This window comes from Rhinopithecus bieti, unplaced genomic scaffold (assembly GCF_001698545.2).
Source record: "Rhinopithecus bieti isolate Rb0 unplaced genomic scaffold, ASM169854v2 scaffold_8675, whole genome shotgun sequence".
NCBI lineage: Eukaryota > Metazoa > Chordata > Mammalia > Primates > Cercopithecidae > Rhinopithecus > Rhinopithecus bieti.
In genome coordinates, this window is record NW_016806447.1 from 4,122,714 (window position 1) to 4,141,569 (window position 18,856).

Consider the following 18,856-nt stretch of genomic DNA (forward strand, 5'->3'; position numbering starts at 1 on the left):
GATGTTGCCTGGTCAAAAGCATTTCCAAACAGTGAAACACAGTTAAAATGGTCAGAAGATATTTAACTGGTCTATTTAAGTCAGTTTGGACTGTATCTGGAGAAAGGTCAGGTCTGAGAATATTGTTATTAGGTCATATGTGCCTATAGGTTTACTTGCTACATTATCTTGATAGTGCCAGTGAGATCTGTACCAGTAAAATTAGAACTGGGCCAATAGAGAGCGTATAATTAAACACAGTTTAATTGTTAAACAATTAATTAAACACGTATAATTAAAACAGTTGTAAAAACATGATTTAGATAAGTGCTATAGGCTATATTTTTCTTTGAGATGGCGTCTCGTTCTGTTCTCCTGCCTCAGCCTCCGAAGTAGCTGGGATTACAAGCATATGCCACCACACCCAGCTAATTTTGTATTTTTAGTAGAGATGGGGTTTCCCCATGTTGGTCTCAAATTCCTGGCTTCTAGTGATGCGCCCACCTCAGCTTCCCAAAGTACTGGGATAACAGGCGTAAGCCACCACGCCTGGCCTATAGGCTGTTTTTTAAATTTTTTTTTGTAGAGGCAAAGTCTTACTATGTGACCCAGGCTGATCTCAAACTCCTGGCCTCAAGCAATCTTCCTACCTCAGCCTCCCAAAGTGTTGGGATTACAGGTATTAGCCACCATGCCTGGCCTGCTGTAGGCTATTAAAATGTACTTTCACGTAAAAGGAAAAAAATAACACGTCTTTTGCCATTGTTATATGTGTGTTTTACATATTGTCAGGATCTTCAGTGATGAACATGAATTTGTAAATTGAACTTTTGAAATAATAAATTTCAGTTAATGAAATATATATAAATGAGCAGATTTTAAATATTTTGTTTTTTCAGGTATTAATAGAATAAGTGAAAATAAGAATACCCAGAAGTTAAGGTAACTTTTGTTTTACTTCTAGTTATATTTAAGAATTGTGAACATATACAACTGATACACTATTTTATCTGTATCTATATCTGATTTATTTTAGAAAACCTAAAGCCTTGAACTTGATGGATGCCTGGGCCAGAATATAAATATATCATAGGCCTTCAATATAAAAGCTGCAAGAGCTTTATCTTTGTGGTTTTCAGACTATGTTCAGTGGAGCCCTCTGTGTTTCATAGAGGTGTTTCTGGGGCAGAGAGGACGGTATGTGGGGCTCAGAAGATTTAAAGAAACATTTCCACTGCTTAAGAAGGGTTTGAAAAACACAACTATAATTTCATTTAGTAAGCGTGGAAATTGACACTCAGAGATATGAAAAGGTCTGCCCATGCCCTCACAGTTAACTGATGACAGAATTAAGTTTCCTGATTCTAAGTTCTGTGCTTCTTCCATATTGCCTCCCTACTAGATGGTATTATGTATGGGTGAAATGTGATCATAAATAGCTTAATTCCGTATTACATTATACTAGTCCCTGTGTTCAGTCAATGCAGATTAAACCCATTTTCTTTTCTGTTAGTGGGCCTATATGTAATGTAATATAGCGCTTTATTATGGGAAAGTGAGTTAGTTTACATACACTGCTTAAGTTATATAGTATTGGGATTTGGGGGTGTTTTTTTGCTTTTGTTTTTTTGAGATGGGATCTTGCTCTGTTACCCAGGCTGGAGTGAAGTGATCATGGCTCATTACAGCCTTGAACTCCTGGGCTCAAGGGATCCTCTCACCTCACCCTTCCATGTAGCTGGGACTACAGGCAAGTACCACCGTGCCCGGCTAATTTTTTCATTTTTTGTAAAGACAGAGTCTCACTCTGTTGACCAGGCTGGTCTCTAACTCTTGGGCTCAAGGGGTCCCCGCCCACCTTGGCTTCCCAAAGTGTTGGGATTACAGGCGTGAGCCACTGCACCCTGCCAGATAGTATTGTTATTCACGTTATTGCTATCCAATTGTTTGGTACTTTATATGTGTTGAGGCAGTTACTATATAGGAAGGCCTGCAGTTACTATGTAGGAAGGCCTGTGCGTGAGTTATCTCAGTTAACTCTTATTCTTTTAAGGTATATACCCTTTTACCTTTTAAACTGTATACTTTTATCTCCCCCTATAGTCGTAAGAGGTTAAATATTGTTCTCAATGTAACACAGCTAGTAGATCACAGAGCTAGGATTGCAACATCCAGAGACTTAAAAAAGTGTGATTGAGAAAACAGACACTGAGAGCATGTGAAGTTAATAAGCAGCTAACAGCAATTCAGGTAGTACAATGCTGTTCAGCATGAATGGTTCTCCTTATTGTGTTTCTGAGATTGTACCAGCCCAGATATGTTTATTTGAATCAGTCTTGAGGTACCTCAGAATTTCCCAAGGAAAACATACCTGCAGACTGGTTCTGGAAGAATACAGACCAGTTCTGTAAGATCCCCAGTCTCAGGTTTCTGTGGAAGGTAGGGTGGTTCATCATCCTAGGAGCTTGAGTCAGTTGAAGAATCCAGGAAGATAAATAGAACATACATTATAAGTCATCTGTACCCAATCAAAATAGAGCTTGGGCCAGGTGTGGTGACTCACGCCTGTAATCCCAGCACTTTGGGAGGCCAAGGCAGGCGATCACTTGAGGCCAGGAGTTGAAGACCAGCCTGGCCAACACGGTGAAACCCTGTCTCTACTAAAAATACAAAAATTAGTTGGGCATGGTGCCACATCCCTATAATCTCAGCTACTCAGGAGGCAGAGGTGGGAGAATTGCTTGAACCCAGGAGGTGGACGTTGCAGTGAGCCGAGATCGCACCACTGCACTCCAGCCTGGCGACAGAGCAAGACTCTGTCTCAAAAAAAAAAAAAACAACGGATTCTAAATCAGTTATTCATTCTATGATAGTCACATGAGAGGTCTGCCTTAACTAGTAGCCATACGAAAAGAAATCAAGGTGAGGATTATTCACACTAGGAAAAGTATAAGTGCATACCTACCAGGGTCTTTCGAATCCAAGGAGGAGGAGTCAGAACCCAGGAGATACTTTTAAATGTTTTATCTCAACTATATAACAAAGCCTAAGGCTTTAGGTAATTTTCCTCCAAAAGTTCCCTCTTTGTGGTCTGTGGTTTCTTAGACTCTTTTTTTTTTCCTGCAACATTCCAATCAAATAACTAGAGTAGAATCGTTACATAGATATTACTTTTTATTTTATTTTATTTTATTTTTTGAGACAGAGTCTTGCTCTCTTGCCCAGGCTGGAGTGCAGTGGCACGATCTCTGCTCTCCACAAGCCCCGCCTCCCGGGTTCACGCCATTCTCCTGCCTCAGCCTCCCAAGTAGCTGGGACTATAGGTGCCCACCACCACGCCCGGCTAATTTTTTGTATTTTTAGTAGAGATGGGGTTTCACCATGTTAGCCAGGATGGTCTCTATCTCCTGACCGCGTGATCTGCCCACCTTGGCCTCCCAAAGTGCTGGGATTACAGATGTAAGCCACTACACCTGGCCTAGATACTAGATACTACTTTTTAGAAATGTAGGCTCTTTTAATGTTGAACTGTTCATAATTTTAAATCAGCAGAACTGTTCAAAAATAGACTTGGGCCTATCAGAAGAGGCCAATGTCTCCCTCTGTCTTTTACTCAGAAGATTTAAAATAAACACATGTAAGTTCAGTGTTATGAATCCCAGTTCAACCAAGTGCGAGCTTTTTTAAACAGTTTTATGATTTACCAAAAGCAAAAAACTGCTTTTTCTAGAAATCTTTAATCATTTCATAAGCTTTACTGCCTGAAAATAGGCAAAATATTTCAATTCCTATCGTGGTCACAAAAGTACAGAAACACTGATGTCTTGGACCAAATTGAGGTATATGGTCAGTCCTAAAATACGGTGAAAATGAATTACAAATATTATTAAATGCGATTTTCACTACTCTAGAATACACCACAAAATAACTACCAGCATTGGCACAGAGGTCCTAAGCTCCTCTCCAATGAATGGTTGCTTTAAAACTCTATTTTAAGTGGAATAAACCTGTGCTGTCTTCTATACACTACTAATTTTCTAAGAAAAAATTCCCTTGAAGGATCTGCTGGCTTTCCAACAGCCTGTTATGAATAACACAAGCATTCATACTGAGTTATGATACACCAGCATTCTCAATCTGTACATCGAAGTAACAAGTGTGGTTTCAATCATCAGAATATTTCTAAGCAAACTTCCTCTTTCTTCTTTCTCTACTTCTAACTTCTAGTTTCAGTTCTGCTGCTCGGTCTGTCAGATTCTGTTTCCTGGCTTAATTACTAAAGTTTTGATAGTGATTACTATAATGATTTGCCAGTATTTGGTTTGGTTCTATACCTCTCCTACCATTTCTTTGTGGCTCTCTGATTGATCCTCTAATTCATGATAGACATTACCTCAGACATTTGAACTTTCTTAGTGTCCTTCGGTTATCCTGAAGAATCCACAAATGTATCATTTTAGTGTATCAATAAAATTATACAATAACTTACAGTGAAACTCGTTTAAATGCAGAAGTCATGCTTCTTGTACACAGCATAGAGTCGTTTTTTATAAGCCAATTTGAAAATCCTTTTCTTTCAATAGGCAAGGTTTTTTTTTCTCAAGTAGCAGTCTCTTCTATTTAGAACATTTAAATTGCCTAGCAATCTTGACTAACATTCTATTTGTTATAATTCTTTATGGAATATCTCCCTGCCTACTACTTCCTAAAAAATGATAGCACGAAACATATTAAGGTAGATATGTTCTATTGTTGATTGTAGTTTTGACAGGTGGCATCTCAGTAATCAAAAGGAAGAAAATGTGAGTATAACAAAAATGAATTCAGTTTAATAAAAACTGTTATGCTCAGGGTTTTAAAAAAAATTTTAAGCACTTTATGCTTATAATCATGAATTAATGTAAAAATGATAAGCAGTGTGTTACCTGATCTTCCTTTTCCCATCACGTTAGTGGTCCTCACCCACATCTGTTTTATTTTGTTTTTTAAAGAATCAAGATTTTGATTCATGAATTTGACCAATTGTTTTTCTTTTTTCTATATTAATTTCTGCTTTTGCATTTATTATTTCCTACTTGTGCTTTCTTTTAGTTCACCCATTTTTCTATGTTTCTGTGTTAGAGACTTAATTTACTTTTATTATTTCATTTTTATTACATATGTGTCCAGGGCTGGGAATTTTCATCTTTTTACTATTTTAATGTATGTCACAGATTGATATGTACTATTTTCCTTATTATTTGTTATTTTTCAGAAATTATTTAATTTCAGCTTGTATTTCCCTTATCACACAAGAGTTGTTTAATAGAAGGCCTTTTAATTTCCAAGTGGAAATACCTTTTTAATTTGGAGATTTTGACTTTAATTTTTAGCTTTATTATACTGTGACCAGAAGGTGTAGTTTGTAACATTTCTACTTTATGGAGCCTACCAACCTTTTATTTGTGCCGTAGAATGTGACTGATTTTTGTGAATGTGTCATGTGCCCTTGGTGAGGAAAGTATATTGTCTGTTATCAAAGTATAGTGTTTAATATATAGCCAAAAGGTCTACGTTAGTGATTAGTTCTTCTAAATCTTTTATATCTCTACTTATTTTTTGGCCACTTGGCCTGTGTAATACTAATTGTCTGTTAAAGCCTCCCATTATTACTGTGTTTGCAGTTCTTAGCATATCTTCTGTGGATTTATGCTTTATCCAAGTGATTGCTGTGTTATATGGTACATATCTTTATTGTGGAATGTGGCTTTTAACTTCAAGGGCACTGCATTTTGTTTTAGTTAATGCTCTCTGGCTTGAAGTCTGCTTAGTCTGGTATCAGGATTTTGACCGGTGCTTTCTTATTGTTTTCATTTGCCTGGAAAATTTTTGTTCATCCCTTTATTTTAATCTTTTCAATCTGTATGATTTTAGGCATACTTTTTTGTACTTAGAAGAGTTGTTTTTTTTAAAAGCCAATTTGAAAATCCTTGTCTTCCAATAGGCAAGTTAAGTCCTCTGACATTTATCGACATGACTGGTCTAAATTCTGTGGTATTTTTTTCACACCATTATATTATCTTGTGGGTGTAATTACTGAATGTGTTATATTTGCTAGAGTTTCTTTATTTGGTGTTTCTTCTTTATGTTTCCCGTTAGAACTCTTTGTCATTTAAGAAGGTTTGTATTTTTACTCTAGTGGTTACTTTTGTACTTATGCTTTTTATAGTGCATTTTAAAACCCCTTTTCTTACTTGACCTTTTACTTTTTGTCAGTTTTAAGTGGTGTCCTTCGACTACTGTCTATTCCATTTATAACAGTCAATGGTCTTTTACTTTCTGCTTTTCTTCCTCTTCCTTCCGTTTTTAGTTACATTTATTCTCCTTTGTCATGCACATAATATTTATATCACTACTCATTACCTCACCTTTGTTTTTCTCAACTCTATAACTGAATATTTAAATATTCACCATCAGTCCCCTTGCAGTTTTTGCAGTCTTGTTTTTTAAATGTTTGTATTTATCCTTTTTTTCCAAATTTACTTTTGAAAATTTAGAACCTACACGAAACCTTGAAGATCTTCACCAGTTGCCACATTTTACAGTGGTCTTTTGGGTGTATAAGGCTCATCTTCTCTAGCAGAATCCTCAGCAGAGGCACACGGCACAGTATTCCGGTATGGTCAAAACTGCTTTTTTTGTGGCTTCAGACCTTTTGAAGGACATCTTGGCTGGCTGTAATATCCTTGGTTTGTCCTTTCTTTTCTTTCTTGAAAGTACTACTACACTCTTGCCTTACTGTGTGTGTTGCTTTTTAATAACCTGGTGCCAGTCTAATCTTCTTGCCTTTGTAAATTATTTCATCTTTTTTGCCTGGAGGTACTCAGGATTTTTTCATTATCTTTAAAGTCTTAATATTGTTTTAATAGTGTAAGTCTCAGAGTTGATCATTCTTGGTCACCTTTCCCGAGTATGGAAAATGTGTAGATTCAGGTCTTTGTATCTAGAAAATTTTCTTGGATTATAGTTTTAAATAATAGTTCTGTTTCATTGTTCTGTTTTTCCTTTAGGAAACCCAGTTATATTCAACCTTATTTACCTGTCTTCCATTTCCATTTCAATCCTCTCTCATTCTTTTTTTTTTTTTTTTTTTTTTTTTTTGGTCTTCTTTTCTTCCTTTTTGTGGAGAATGGGGTCTTGCTTGTTGCCCAGATAGGTCTTGAACTCCTGGGTTCAAGCTGTCATCCTGCTTCTGCCTCCCTAAGTGCTGGGATTACAGGCGTGAGCCACCAGGCCCGGCTTTCACCCTTTTTACTTCTTTATTTTATTTTTTATTCTAATGGTGGCTTTCCTGATTTTCTTCAGTGCCTTTACTAAATTTTTATTACAACCTGTCATTGCTTGTATACTTTGTGATTCAGTCTTTATTTCTGATATAATTTTGTTTTTTATTTCTCTGTCTTTCCTAACTTTAACAACTCTCATTTAATCTCTTCCTGTTTGTTTGTTTTCTTGTTTTGTTTCTTGTCCATTTTTATTCTTTGACTTTACATTTCTAATTCAGGGGTGATTTTTCATACCCCTAAATGCTTGTTTGAGCATACTGGATTCAGTTTGGAGCATTATGTTACAGTTTTCTTTGGCTTCATGTTTATTGTTTGTGGGAAAGACTTTTCATCATCAGAAAAGATTTTATTCATGTTTTCTGACATTTTGCAGTAGATGTAGTCTGCTTTTATCTATTCCTATTCATTTTGTGGACAAGGTTCTTACTTTGAGACTGCCTTCTGCCATGCAGTTTCTTTATGGTTAGTGGTATTGGGTGGGAAGGGTGGAAGGAGGGTGGTATATCTAGCTTGTGTTTTGTTTCTGCTGGTTCCTTAGTGTTTCTCTCTCATTTCCTTCTTTCCCTTGACTGCCGTGTCCCTAGGGTAGACCATCTTTTGTCTCTGTATCTCATTCGCCCCAAGAAACACTGCTTCTCTGAGGCTGCTACTTCTTCAAATACCTACTCCACTGTCAGGGCTGTGGACTATCAGGTTCTAACCTGTGCTTAATATTTTGACCTTTACTTTTTCACATCTGGGGGTGAATTTACCTGTACTTTTTCTGTCTTCTGCTTACCTCTTCCCTCCCATTTTCTGTACCCTTAGGCTTGTAGTGTTGGTATGTGGGCTGCAGGAATCATTCTGGAAAAAGCTTTTCCCTCTACTTGCAGATTATTTGAAGGTTGTGGTACTCTCTGTCTTCTAGTGATGCTAGGGGTGTGGAGTGCCTGGTTGACTTTATGGCCATTTGGGAGGATGAGAGGAAGATTAGAAATCAGACCACCACCATTGTTCTCCACATTTAGAATTCTCTTAGCTCAAACGAAAATTGTGAGCACTATTTGACATCAAAGAAGTTCTTCAACTTTTACTAGTGACTTCTATTTTGATGATTTGTGGTGTTTGCTAAGGAGATATTTTCTTCCATTATTCGATGGTATAACTTTATGAGAAACCTCTACCCCAAATCAGAGCACTAATTACCACAATAATTATTAGTTTCTTATTTTCAGATTGTCTTTAATAATCTACTTCGTCATTAAAATCAATAACTTTCACCATAAGATTGTATTCACTTATTAATTTTATGTAATATAATGTATTTCTGTATAATTATTTTTCTGGAGAAGAAATTCTTACTAAATTTCAAATGTTAAAAAGTCAGTTCCTGTTCCTCTATGAACTTTTTTCACATAGTACCTTATTAATAAAGATTGAAACTCTGTCTTTCATAGACAGGAACCAAAAGAACCAAAGAGGGAACCATTCATACTTCAAGATCTCTAAGAAGAGGTGGCAATATTTAATATGGAATCAAAAGCTTGTGAATCAAATAATGAAGATATTTTATCAAGTAGTGGTGTCACATCTAATGAAGGTATGTGCTGTTTATAAAACAAAATGGGAAAAAATTAGAATTAACCAATCTTCATGATATTCATTCAAGCTGCTGTTTCTATTATGTTTTGTTTTTAACCATGTAGGTTGCAGACCATGGTCATGAATGTCTACCATATTGTTTATAATTCTACTTTTTGAAGAAGAAATTCCTTTGTCTTTTAAGGAATTTTTTGTTTTAAAAAATGTTTCTACATTGAGGTACTTGAGCCTCAACATGCACCATGCCTTCCTAATGCCTTCTCTTCCTCCTGTGTCTCTTGGTCTACCCTGTCAGAATTTTGTATCATTTCACTTCTTTTTCCTTACCTGCTGCTACATCCAGTCAGGTACTGAGGCCCTGCTGATTTTACCTTTGAAATGTCTCTTGAATTCATTTTTTCCCTCTCCATTTCCGTTACTGGTATTCTGGTTCAGGCCCCCATCACCTCTGATCCAAATTATTTCAATCAGAAGGTGATTCCTATGTCAGGAAAACAGACACAGATGGAATAAATAGTTGGAATTTAGTACAGGGAATGGTTACATGGGTGTTGAAAGAGCTACAAAGCCTAAAGGGATGAAACAACACAGAAATTACCAGCTGCGGGAAGCTGCTACCAATCATGCCTTTGGCTAGAAGGACAATGAGAAAAGCAGCTGTTGCAAAGGCATGGAAGCTAGAGGTAGAACCACGGAGAGGGCTGCGTGGAAGGAGCTGAAGCCACCACTAACTACCAGATCCCCGTTTGAGACAGTGAGAGGACCATGACCTTGGTTTCCCCCTTTCTGCTGCCTCTGGCTCTTCTGCCAGCTCTTCCCATTGCAAACCTACCTGGAAGAGAACTAGAAAGGGAACCTACAACACTCAACAGAGAAGGGGGAGGACAGCGAATGCATTCAAGGGCAATCAGGCAAATGACCTGCACTTTCCCTTCCTTGCCCATCTCTCCTCATTCTTTTTTTTTGTTTCAATTTAATGGTCTATCTCAGAAGCCAGAATCATACAAGTTTCTTTTTCTAGTAGAAATTCAGATTCAAAATGGGATAATCACAGATGTAACTCATTCTTTTAGTGCATGCAGAGGTTATTCTCGATACTGATCTGTTGTTTTACTGGTCTGCTTAGAAACATTTCTTTCAGCACCCTTATTATATAAACATTTCTGCTTTTCACTACATCCTCATACATCCTAAAATGCCATTGTCATCTCCACCTTACTACACCCATCTCCCCTGCCCACCTCCGCTTGCTCACTTCCTAAATAGCCACACCCTCATACTCATTATTGGCACTGGCATTTAGATCACGGGTTGTCCCTCCCTGCTCAGGTGCATCATCATCCTGTAATACCGTTCTCATGGGTGACCCATCTAAGATCTTAGACTTACGGCTTTTTGACCTCTTAAATTCTTACTATTTTAACCTTTACTCTAGTTACCCACTCTCTTATTTTGGATCTTATTACCAAGGACTGATAGACTTCTGAAATTCAACCTCTTGTCTTTTATTTTTTTAACATAAACTCAAGATTTTATTGTCTTCATAATAAAACAGAAGATGACACTGAGAACTGGATTGCTTGGCCCTTTCTCTTCATATCTCAAGCCAGTTCAAGAGGCTTGCATCTCTTGGTTGCCAGCATTCTCTTAGATCTGCAGCTGGGTTCAATGCACTCAGGGCATCAGCACAATCTTCTTGATCGTTTTAGTCTTTTTCCAGAAAATCGACTTAGTCTGCCCACCATAGCCACTCTGCTTCCTGTCATCATGCTGCTTTCTCTGGGCATAAAAATAATCGTTGCCCTTCTTGTACTGTGTCATTTTGTGGAGTTGGTGCTTGTCACACTTTTTACAGAAAGTCTGTGGGTTTTAGGAACATTTACCATGCTTGTGGGAGTGCTATTGGCAAAGAAAGGAAGTTTGTTTTTCTTTTAACCTCCTATCTTTCAACAATCTCACTCTCTTATTCCTAGAGTACACCTGTTTTCTGCACATGAAGGTAGTGGACCCATGTCAAAAATCAGTTTTTGAGATTTTAAATACTTAAATGGCTTAGATCCACACCTTGAGACTCTGATTCAGTAGGTCTAGAGTGGAGATCAGGCACCGCTGGATTGTTTTTAAAGCTCCCCAGGTGATCCTGATTTATAGCAAAGGTTGAGAACAGCTGCTTTAGGTTCTGCCATTTTCTCCAAAATTATCGGCCTCTTTCTATCTTCACTTTCTTTTGTATCATTCCTTATTTCAGCCAGTCACTTGCCAGTATTCTCAACTTCCTTTCCCCTTTATTATTCTCTTGCACTCTTAACAGGAAAAAACAAATCCTTATCAGGCTGACTGCCTTCCCCGTTATTCAGTGGGCTGCTGCAAGATTTTGAATTTGCTAGGGTCAGTCTCTTATCTCAATTGGATGCTGCTAAGAAATTTTTCTCATGATCTTAGCCAGGTATCTTTCCAGTTTTCCATAATACTTATTTCAAAATCACACCATTCTTTTTGTTTGTTTGTTTGTTTGGTTGTGAGGGGTAGTGCAGAGGGAGGAGTATGAGGTTTTTTTTATTATTATACTTTAAGTTCTAGGGTACATGTGCACAATGTGCAGGTTTGTTACATATGTATACATGTGCCATGTTGGTGTGCTGCTCCCATTAACTCGTCGTTTACATTATGTATATCTCCTAATGCTAACCCTCCCCTATCACCCAACCCCATGACAGGCCCCAGTGTGTGATGTTCCCCACCCTGTGTCCAAGTGTTCTCATTGTTCAATTCCCACCTATGAGTGAGAACATGTGGTGTTTGGTTTTCTGTCCTTGCTATAGTTTGCTCAGAATGATGGTTTCCAGCTTCATCCATGTCCCTACAAAAGACATGAACTCATCCTTTTTTATGACTACATAGTATTCCATGGTGTATATGTGCCACATTTTCTTAATCCAGTCTATCATTGATGGACATTTGGGTTGGTTTCAAGTCTTTGCTATTGTGAATAGNTTCTCATTGTTCAGTTCCCACCTACGAGTGAGAACATGTGCTGTTTGGTTTTCTGTCCCTGCAATAGATTGCTCAGAATGATGGTTTCCAGCTTCATCCATGTCCCTGCAAAAGACATGAATTCATCCTTTTTTATGGCTGCATAGTATTCCATGGTGTATATGTGCCACATTGTCTTAATCCAGTCTATCATTGATGGACATTTGGGTTGGTTTCAAGTCTTTGCTATTGTGAATAGTGCCGCAATAAACATACGAAAATCACACCATTCTTAACTCCCTTTCCCTGTCTTCTTCTTTCTCACTCTCAGATAGTATTATTTCCTAATTTCTAGAGAAAATAGAAGCCCTATGCTGGTCCTCTCTTTTCTCCTCATATCCTGTGCTGAAGGCCCACTATTATTCGCAGTCCATGCCTCCTTCTTCCACAGCTCAATGGAAGAGTCAGCTTCTTAATTCACTAACCATGTTTTTCTTTTCGCTCCCCGCTGTCAACTCCTCTGCCCCTTCAGAGATCTGGCTCAGAAATTACCCCTGCTGATTTGTATCTTCAGCCTCTTTCTCTCCGTTTGTGCCTTTCCATCAATAAAACCATGCCACATCTCTCCCAATCTAAAAACACTAACAAATACATAGAACACACAAACCAAAATGACAAAAACCCTTTTCCCCGACCTATCCCTTCCTGATCTCTCCTTCATAGTTGTGCCTTCTAAAATAAAAATCTGTATTCCCTAGCTACGTTTCCTAACCATCCGTTCACTCTACAAGCTACCGCCTTACGGCTTTTGTGCCCAGTATTCCAATGAAATCACTCTGGTCAATGTGGCCAGATTCCCCCTCTTTGCTAAGTCCGATGAACTGCTATTTATTTATTTATTTATTTATTTATCTTGTTTGAGACGGAGTCTCGCTCTGTCGTCGCCCAGGCTGGAGTGCAGTGGCACGATCTAGGCTCACTGCAAGCTCCGCCTTCCGGATTCATGCCGTTCTCCTCCCTCAGCCTCCCGAGTAGCTGGGACTACAGGTGCCCACAACCATTCCCGGCTAATTTTTTGTATTTTTAGTAGAGATGGGGTTTCATCGTGTTGCCCAGGCTGGTCTTGAACTCCTGAACTCAGGCAATCCACCTGTCTTGGCCTCCCAAAGTGCTGAGATTACATGCGTGAGCCACGGCGCCCAGCCTATTTATTTTTAATTTAACTTAATTTAATTTAATTTAATTTTAAGTTCTGGGATACATGTGCAGGATGTGCAGTTGTGTTGCATAGGTAAATGTGTGCCATCGTGGTTTGCGGCATCTATCAACCCATCACCTAGGTATTAAGCCCTGTATGCATTAGCCATGTATCCTGATGCCCTCCCTCCTTCTGCACCCCAATAGGCCCCAGTGTGCGATGTTCCACACCCAAACAGTTTTTTATTTGAAATTTTCTAAAGTTGCAGAAAAATGGAAAGAACAATACAGTGCTTACCTTATATACCCTCCAACTGGATTCACCAGTTGTCCACATTTTGTCATATTTGCCTTATCTGTATACCTATAATATGTATTTCATTTTGCCAGACTATTTGAAAATTAGTTGAAAGCATCATGATTCTTGCTTTAAAACCTGAATGTGCATCTCCTAAGATTAAGGATGATTTTCTCAAACCACATTATTATATGTAAGATAAATACTGTCAATACAGTATCATTTAATGTGTTCATATTTAAATTTCTCCAATTGTCCTCCCAAAAAGTCTTAGGTATTTTTACTAATCTAGGAGCAAATCAAAGATCATGAATTGTATTTAGTTGTTTGATCTCCTTATTCTCTTTAAATTTATAACCATTCTCTCTCTCTCTGCATGTTTCTTATGGCATTGGCCTTAAGAGTTCAGAACAGTTTTTACAGAATGTACCATAGAATGTCCCCATTGTAGAATTTTAAAAATTGTTTCTCATGTTCAGATTTAGATTATACTCATTTGACAAGAGTTTTACATAAGCGATGTATACATTTTTTTTTTTTTTTGGTCTCGCTCTGTCACCCAAGCTGGAGTGCAGTGGCATGATCTCAGCTCACTGTCACCTCCGCCTTCCAGGTTCAAATGATTCTTGTGCCTCAGCCTCCCAAGTAGCTGGGATTACAGGCACGCACTACCATGCTTGGCTAATTTTTTGTATTTTTAGTAGAGACGGGGTTTCACCATGTTGCCCAGGCTGGTCTTGAACTCCTGAACTCAGGCACTCCACCTGCCTTGGCCTCCCAAAGTGCTAGGATTACAGCCATGAGCCACCATGCCCAGCCAAGTGATGTATACTTGTACAGCATACCCCCAGGGAACACATAATGCCACATCCCACTAATTGAAAGTTACATTTCCCCTTTTATAATTAATATTGTAATCTTTAGCGTATCTTTTGAAACCCTGTGAATATCCTGCTACTAAATAATCCTTCATCCAGTGGTTTTAGTGTCAACTAAAGATCTGTGCCTAAATCAATTATTACATTGATGATTTTCTAATTTTATCATAGTTATTAGCTGACATTCTTCAGGAATAAAACAGCTTTCCCTGTTATCATTATAGAACCATCTTTTGTTTTTTTAATTTGAAGTGCTATGATGCTTTGCTGTCACTACTGTTTTTGATTCTCAGTTGTATCAAATTTGACCAGCCCCTTAAAGCTGGCTTCTGTGTCTTTTTAAAGGCATTACCCCAATTTATTGCTTTCTGGCATATCAAAACGTTTTCAGGCTCACCTTGTATTTTGCCTGTTCCCTCAGACCTGGATTCAACCATTTTGCTAGGAAGCCCTTGTTCATTTTAGGAGGGAATCATATTCAGAAATCAAGATCTGGCATGCATATTGCTACTGAGATGCCATTGTGTCTCGGACCATTCAGTGGCTAAAGCTTGGAAGTCAATTTTTAAAAATCATAAGTTAGAAGCACTGATAACTCAAATTCAAATTGGATACCATAGAGTTCTTCCTTATCATTCGTATTTGTGTCTTTCCTACAGTAAAAACCCTAATTTCCAAAGACTTCAGTACATTTATTCATTTTCTCTCTTCTATAATACACATGAACTAGTTTCAGAATTATAACACCACTACCAACATTAACCGCTTACTAAGTAACCAAGGCTGGCTGTACAGTGTTCTAACATTAGCACTGTGGTCTAATGTTATTTGAAGGAACAATCTTCTTTTCTCTGTGAGGTGGTTATCAATTTCCTTATTTACTTAGGTTTACTTGTTGTTGTTAATATTTAATTTATTTTCATTTGTTTTTAATTTTATTTTTGAATACATGTAACATTTCCATGGCTCAGAAATAAAAACTTTGTAAACAGTATGCTCTAAATAGAGTCTTGCTCCCATCCCTATCTGCACCAGTCTGTTTCCGCTTATCCCTATGCCCCATAGATAACTGCTTTTATGAGTTTCTGTTTTGTTCTTCCAGGTTTTTGTTTATTTGTTTGTTTTTTGCAAAATTAAGCAAATGCTACAAATACACATAAACATATACACCCTTCCTTCCCCTTTCTTACAAAGAGGAGGGAAATTAACCTCTACCTCCTCAAGGGAGAAATATCAAAGAATTTTTGGACATATTTTAAAACCACCACCAGTTTGCCCCTGATCACAAATTATTTACTTTTCACTCACATGCAAAATATATTCACCTCCTCCCAAGAAGGCCCCTAACAATCTCATCCTGCTACAGCATCAGCTTAAGGCCAAAATTGCTTTATCCCTTCACATGCATATTTTCCCCCAAGACCTTGAGCTTCTTCGGGGTTCAATAAGGGAATCAGTTAGCATAATTATGCACAAAATTATTTTATGAAAAAGTTAATTAATGGCCCAGGCCCAGTGGCTCATACCTGTAATCCCAGCACTTTGGGAGGCCGAGGTGGGCAGATCACCTGAGGTCAGGAGGTCAGGAGTTCGAGACCGGACCATGGTTTCACCATGGCTAACATAGTGAAACCCTGTTTCTACTAAAAATACAAAAAATTAGCCAGGCATGATGACTTGTTCCTATATTCCCAGCTACTTGGGAGGCTGAGGCAGGAGAATCGCTTAAACTGGGAGGCAGAGGTTGCAATGAGCGAGATCGCGTCATTGCACTCCAGCTTGGGCAACAAGAGTGAAACTCCTTCTCAAAAAAAAAAAAAAAGTTAATTAATGAATTCTTTAATATTTAGGTTCTTCAAGTCCATTTTTTGTGTCATCTATTCGTGGTACAATAATTGAAAACACATCTTCAGCTGGGACTTTGACACAGGTTCCTTTTTTCCCTAAATATGAAGTGGAACTTGATTCTCCTAGAAAAATCATCCAATATCCTGGAAAGGAACACTTTGAACGTGTTTTAGAAGAATATTCACATCAAGTCAAAGATTTACAGAGAAGACTAAATGAAGTGAGTTGCGTTCTCTTCTAGTACCTGATGCTATTTGGGGGACAACAGTGAGGCCCAATATGTAGTTGTAAAGCCAGTTATACAACTTCCTGGAAAAAAAAACTAACAATGGGTTTATTGGTTAAATGTGTTAATTTGACCTGTGCCTTCTATTTTCAGTATTAAAATTGGGCTAATGAAAAGTCTACATATTTATTTTTCTTTTTTTAATAATTATTCAAAGCAGCTTGGTTTCACGATGTAAATTTTAACAAAACTTGAATAACTCAAAATTATAAGTAGCATTTATCTGCAGTTACAATTAATGATTGGCGTAGACCTATTGTCCTGCTAATATAATACCTGATTTCTCTTTACAAAGCAATGGTAGAGGGTAGGTTTTTAGATATGTGTGTATGCATCATAGCTAAATAGCATCTAGAAGTTATTTGCTAAAAATTTCAAGTGGACATTCTGTAGAATCAAACTGGCTTTATAATTGCATATTGGGTCCCAGTAGTTAACTATCTAAAAGCCAGACTCCTTACTGTCACATCCAAAGCTCTTCATGCTCTAACCTTGCCCTGGTACATTTTAGCCTCATATGCTACCCATTCTCCATAGGTACCTCTATTCTGGCAGTATCGGGCCACTTGCTCGTCCCTGGATACCGCGCTATTCCAGACCTGCATGCCTTTGCCCAGGCCGTTTTCTCTTCTCTACTTTGTCTGCCTGGCAAACCCTTATTATGCACCAAGACTCAGCCCAGGCATTTTCTTCTCTGAAGCCTTTCCTCTAGTTGACATTAGGTGTGCTCTCCTCTGTACAGTTACTACCATTTGTACACATTTATTGTAGTATTTAGTACATCTAATTTTTCTCATTACCACATTACCTCATCAGATTGTGTGAGCACTTTTAGGAAAAAAAAATCTACAATTTTATTTAGTGTTGAAAATTATGTACCCCAGTATGCACAGGGATAAAAAAATGAATAAGATAGGACTTAAAAGGAATTCATAGTCTGGGAGGGGAGCTTGTCATATAAACAGTGGAATTACCCTATGATAAGTACACTAATGAAGTTGTATATATAGACAAAGGAAGCACAGAGGTACCAGTGAGGAGAAGAAACAGCGTCTTAATTTGTTTTCTATGTCTATCCCCTAACAGTATATGACACTTTATTGGCCTTCAGTAAATATGTGTTAAATCAGTACGTTTCCTTTCTTGTGTAGGTTTTGTTTTACTGGGGTTCCTAATTGCCTTTCTTTTCCTTATACTATTTGCCTTTATCATATCCTTATTAGAAAAAAACACATCATATGGGTTTTCTATATCCTCCTTTGACCCAGGACACTCCAAGCATCTTCTGACCTTTTGCCCAGTCTAGATTAGTTTCTCTTAGGTCTCTTGTATAACTCTTTTCCTAAGACTTCTGCCACTACTTTCCAGGTTGGATCCATGGTTTCCAGGAATCACTGTTTTCTCTCTTCTTTCTTTCTTTTTTTTTTTTTTTTTTTTTTTTTTTTTTTTTATTAAACAAAAAGGCATATGTATTTATGGAGTATATGAGCTATTTTGGTCAGGCATGCAATGTGTAAAAAACCACATAATGGAGAATTGGGTATCCATCCTCTCAAGCATTTATACTTCATGTTACAAACAAACAAATTATATTTTTTTAGTTATTTGAAAATGTACAATTGAATTATTATTGACAATAGTCACCCTGTTGTACTATCAAATACTAGGTCTTATTCGTTGTATTTTTTTGTACCCATTAACTGTCCCCACCTCCCCTTGGCACTCCCCTACTACCCTTCCCACCCTCTCTGGTAACCATCCCTCTACTCTCTATCTCCATGAGTTCAATTGTTTTTATTTTTAGATCCCACAAATAAGCAAGAACATGTGATGTCTGTCTTTCTGTACCTGGCTTATTTCACTTAACATAATGACCTCCAGTTCCATCCATGTTGTTGCAAATGACAGTATCTCATTCTTTTTTATAGCAAATGGTACTCCACTGTTTGTAAGTACCACATTTTCTATATCCATTCATCTGTGGTGGTTGGACACTAAGGTTGCTTCCAAATCTTGGCTATTGTGAACAGTCTGCAACAAACATGGGAGTGCAGATACCTCTTTGGTATATTGATTTCCTTTTTGGGGGGTATATACCCAACAATGGGATTGCTGGATCGTATGGTAGCTCTATTTTCAGTTTTTTGAGGGACCTCCAAACTGTTCTTTATAGTGGTTGTACTAATTCACATTCCCACCAACAGTGTACAAGGGTTCCCTTTTCTCCATATCCTTGCCAGCATTTGTTATTGCCTAGCTTTTGAATAAAAACTATCTTAACTGGGGTGAATTGATATCTCATTGTAGTTCAGATTTGCATTTCTCTAATGATCAGTGATATTGAGCACTTTCTCATATACCTGTTTGCCATTTGTATTTGTTCTTTGAGAAATGTCTATTCAAATCATTTCCCTATTTTTAATCAAATTACTAGATTTTTTCCTATAGAGTTGTTTGAGCTCCTTATATATTCTGGTTATTAATCCCTTGT

At 37.6% G+C, this 18,856-nt stretch overlaps 1 protein-coding gene across 8 annotated transcripts in view; it reads left to right on the top strand.

Annotated features, from left to right (window-relative positions):
• The first annotated feature begins 872 nt into the window (after positions 1–872).
• CCDC158 (coiled-coil domain containing 158) overlaps positions 873–18,856 on the top strand; it is a 109,905-nt gene continuing 91,921 nt past the window's right edge. For 4 of the 8 annotated variants that reach the window (XM_017876558.1, XM_017876552.1, XM_017876557.1 and 1 more), the window contains exons 1-3: positions 873–921; positions 8,741–8,883; positions 16,082–16,299. In XM_017876558.1, coding sequence (XP_017732047.1) covers positions 8,814–8,883; positions 16,082–16,299 — 288 coding nt within the window. In that variant the 5' untranslated portion in view covers positions 873–921; positions 8,741–8,813. Of the gene's footprint in view, positions 922–1,015; positions 1,177–4,686; positions 4,782–8,740; positions 8,884–16,081; positions 16,300–18,856 lie in introns of those variants that run through there. The other 4 variants (XM_017876554.1, XM_017876559.1, XM_017876553.1 and 1 more) reach the window with 4 other exon arrangements.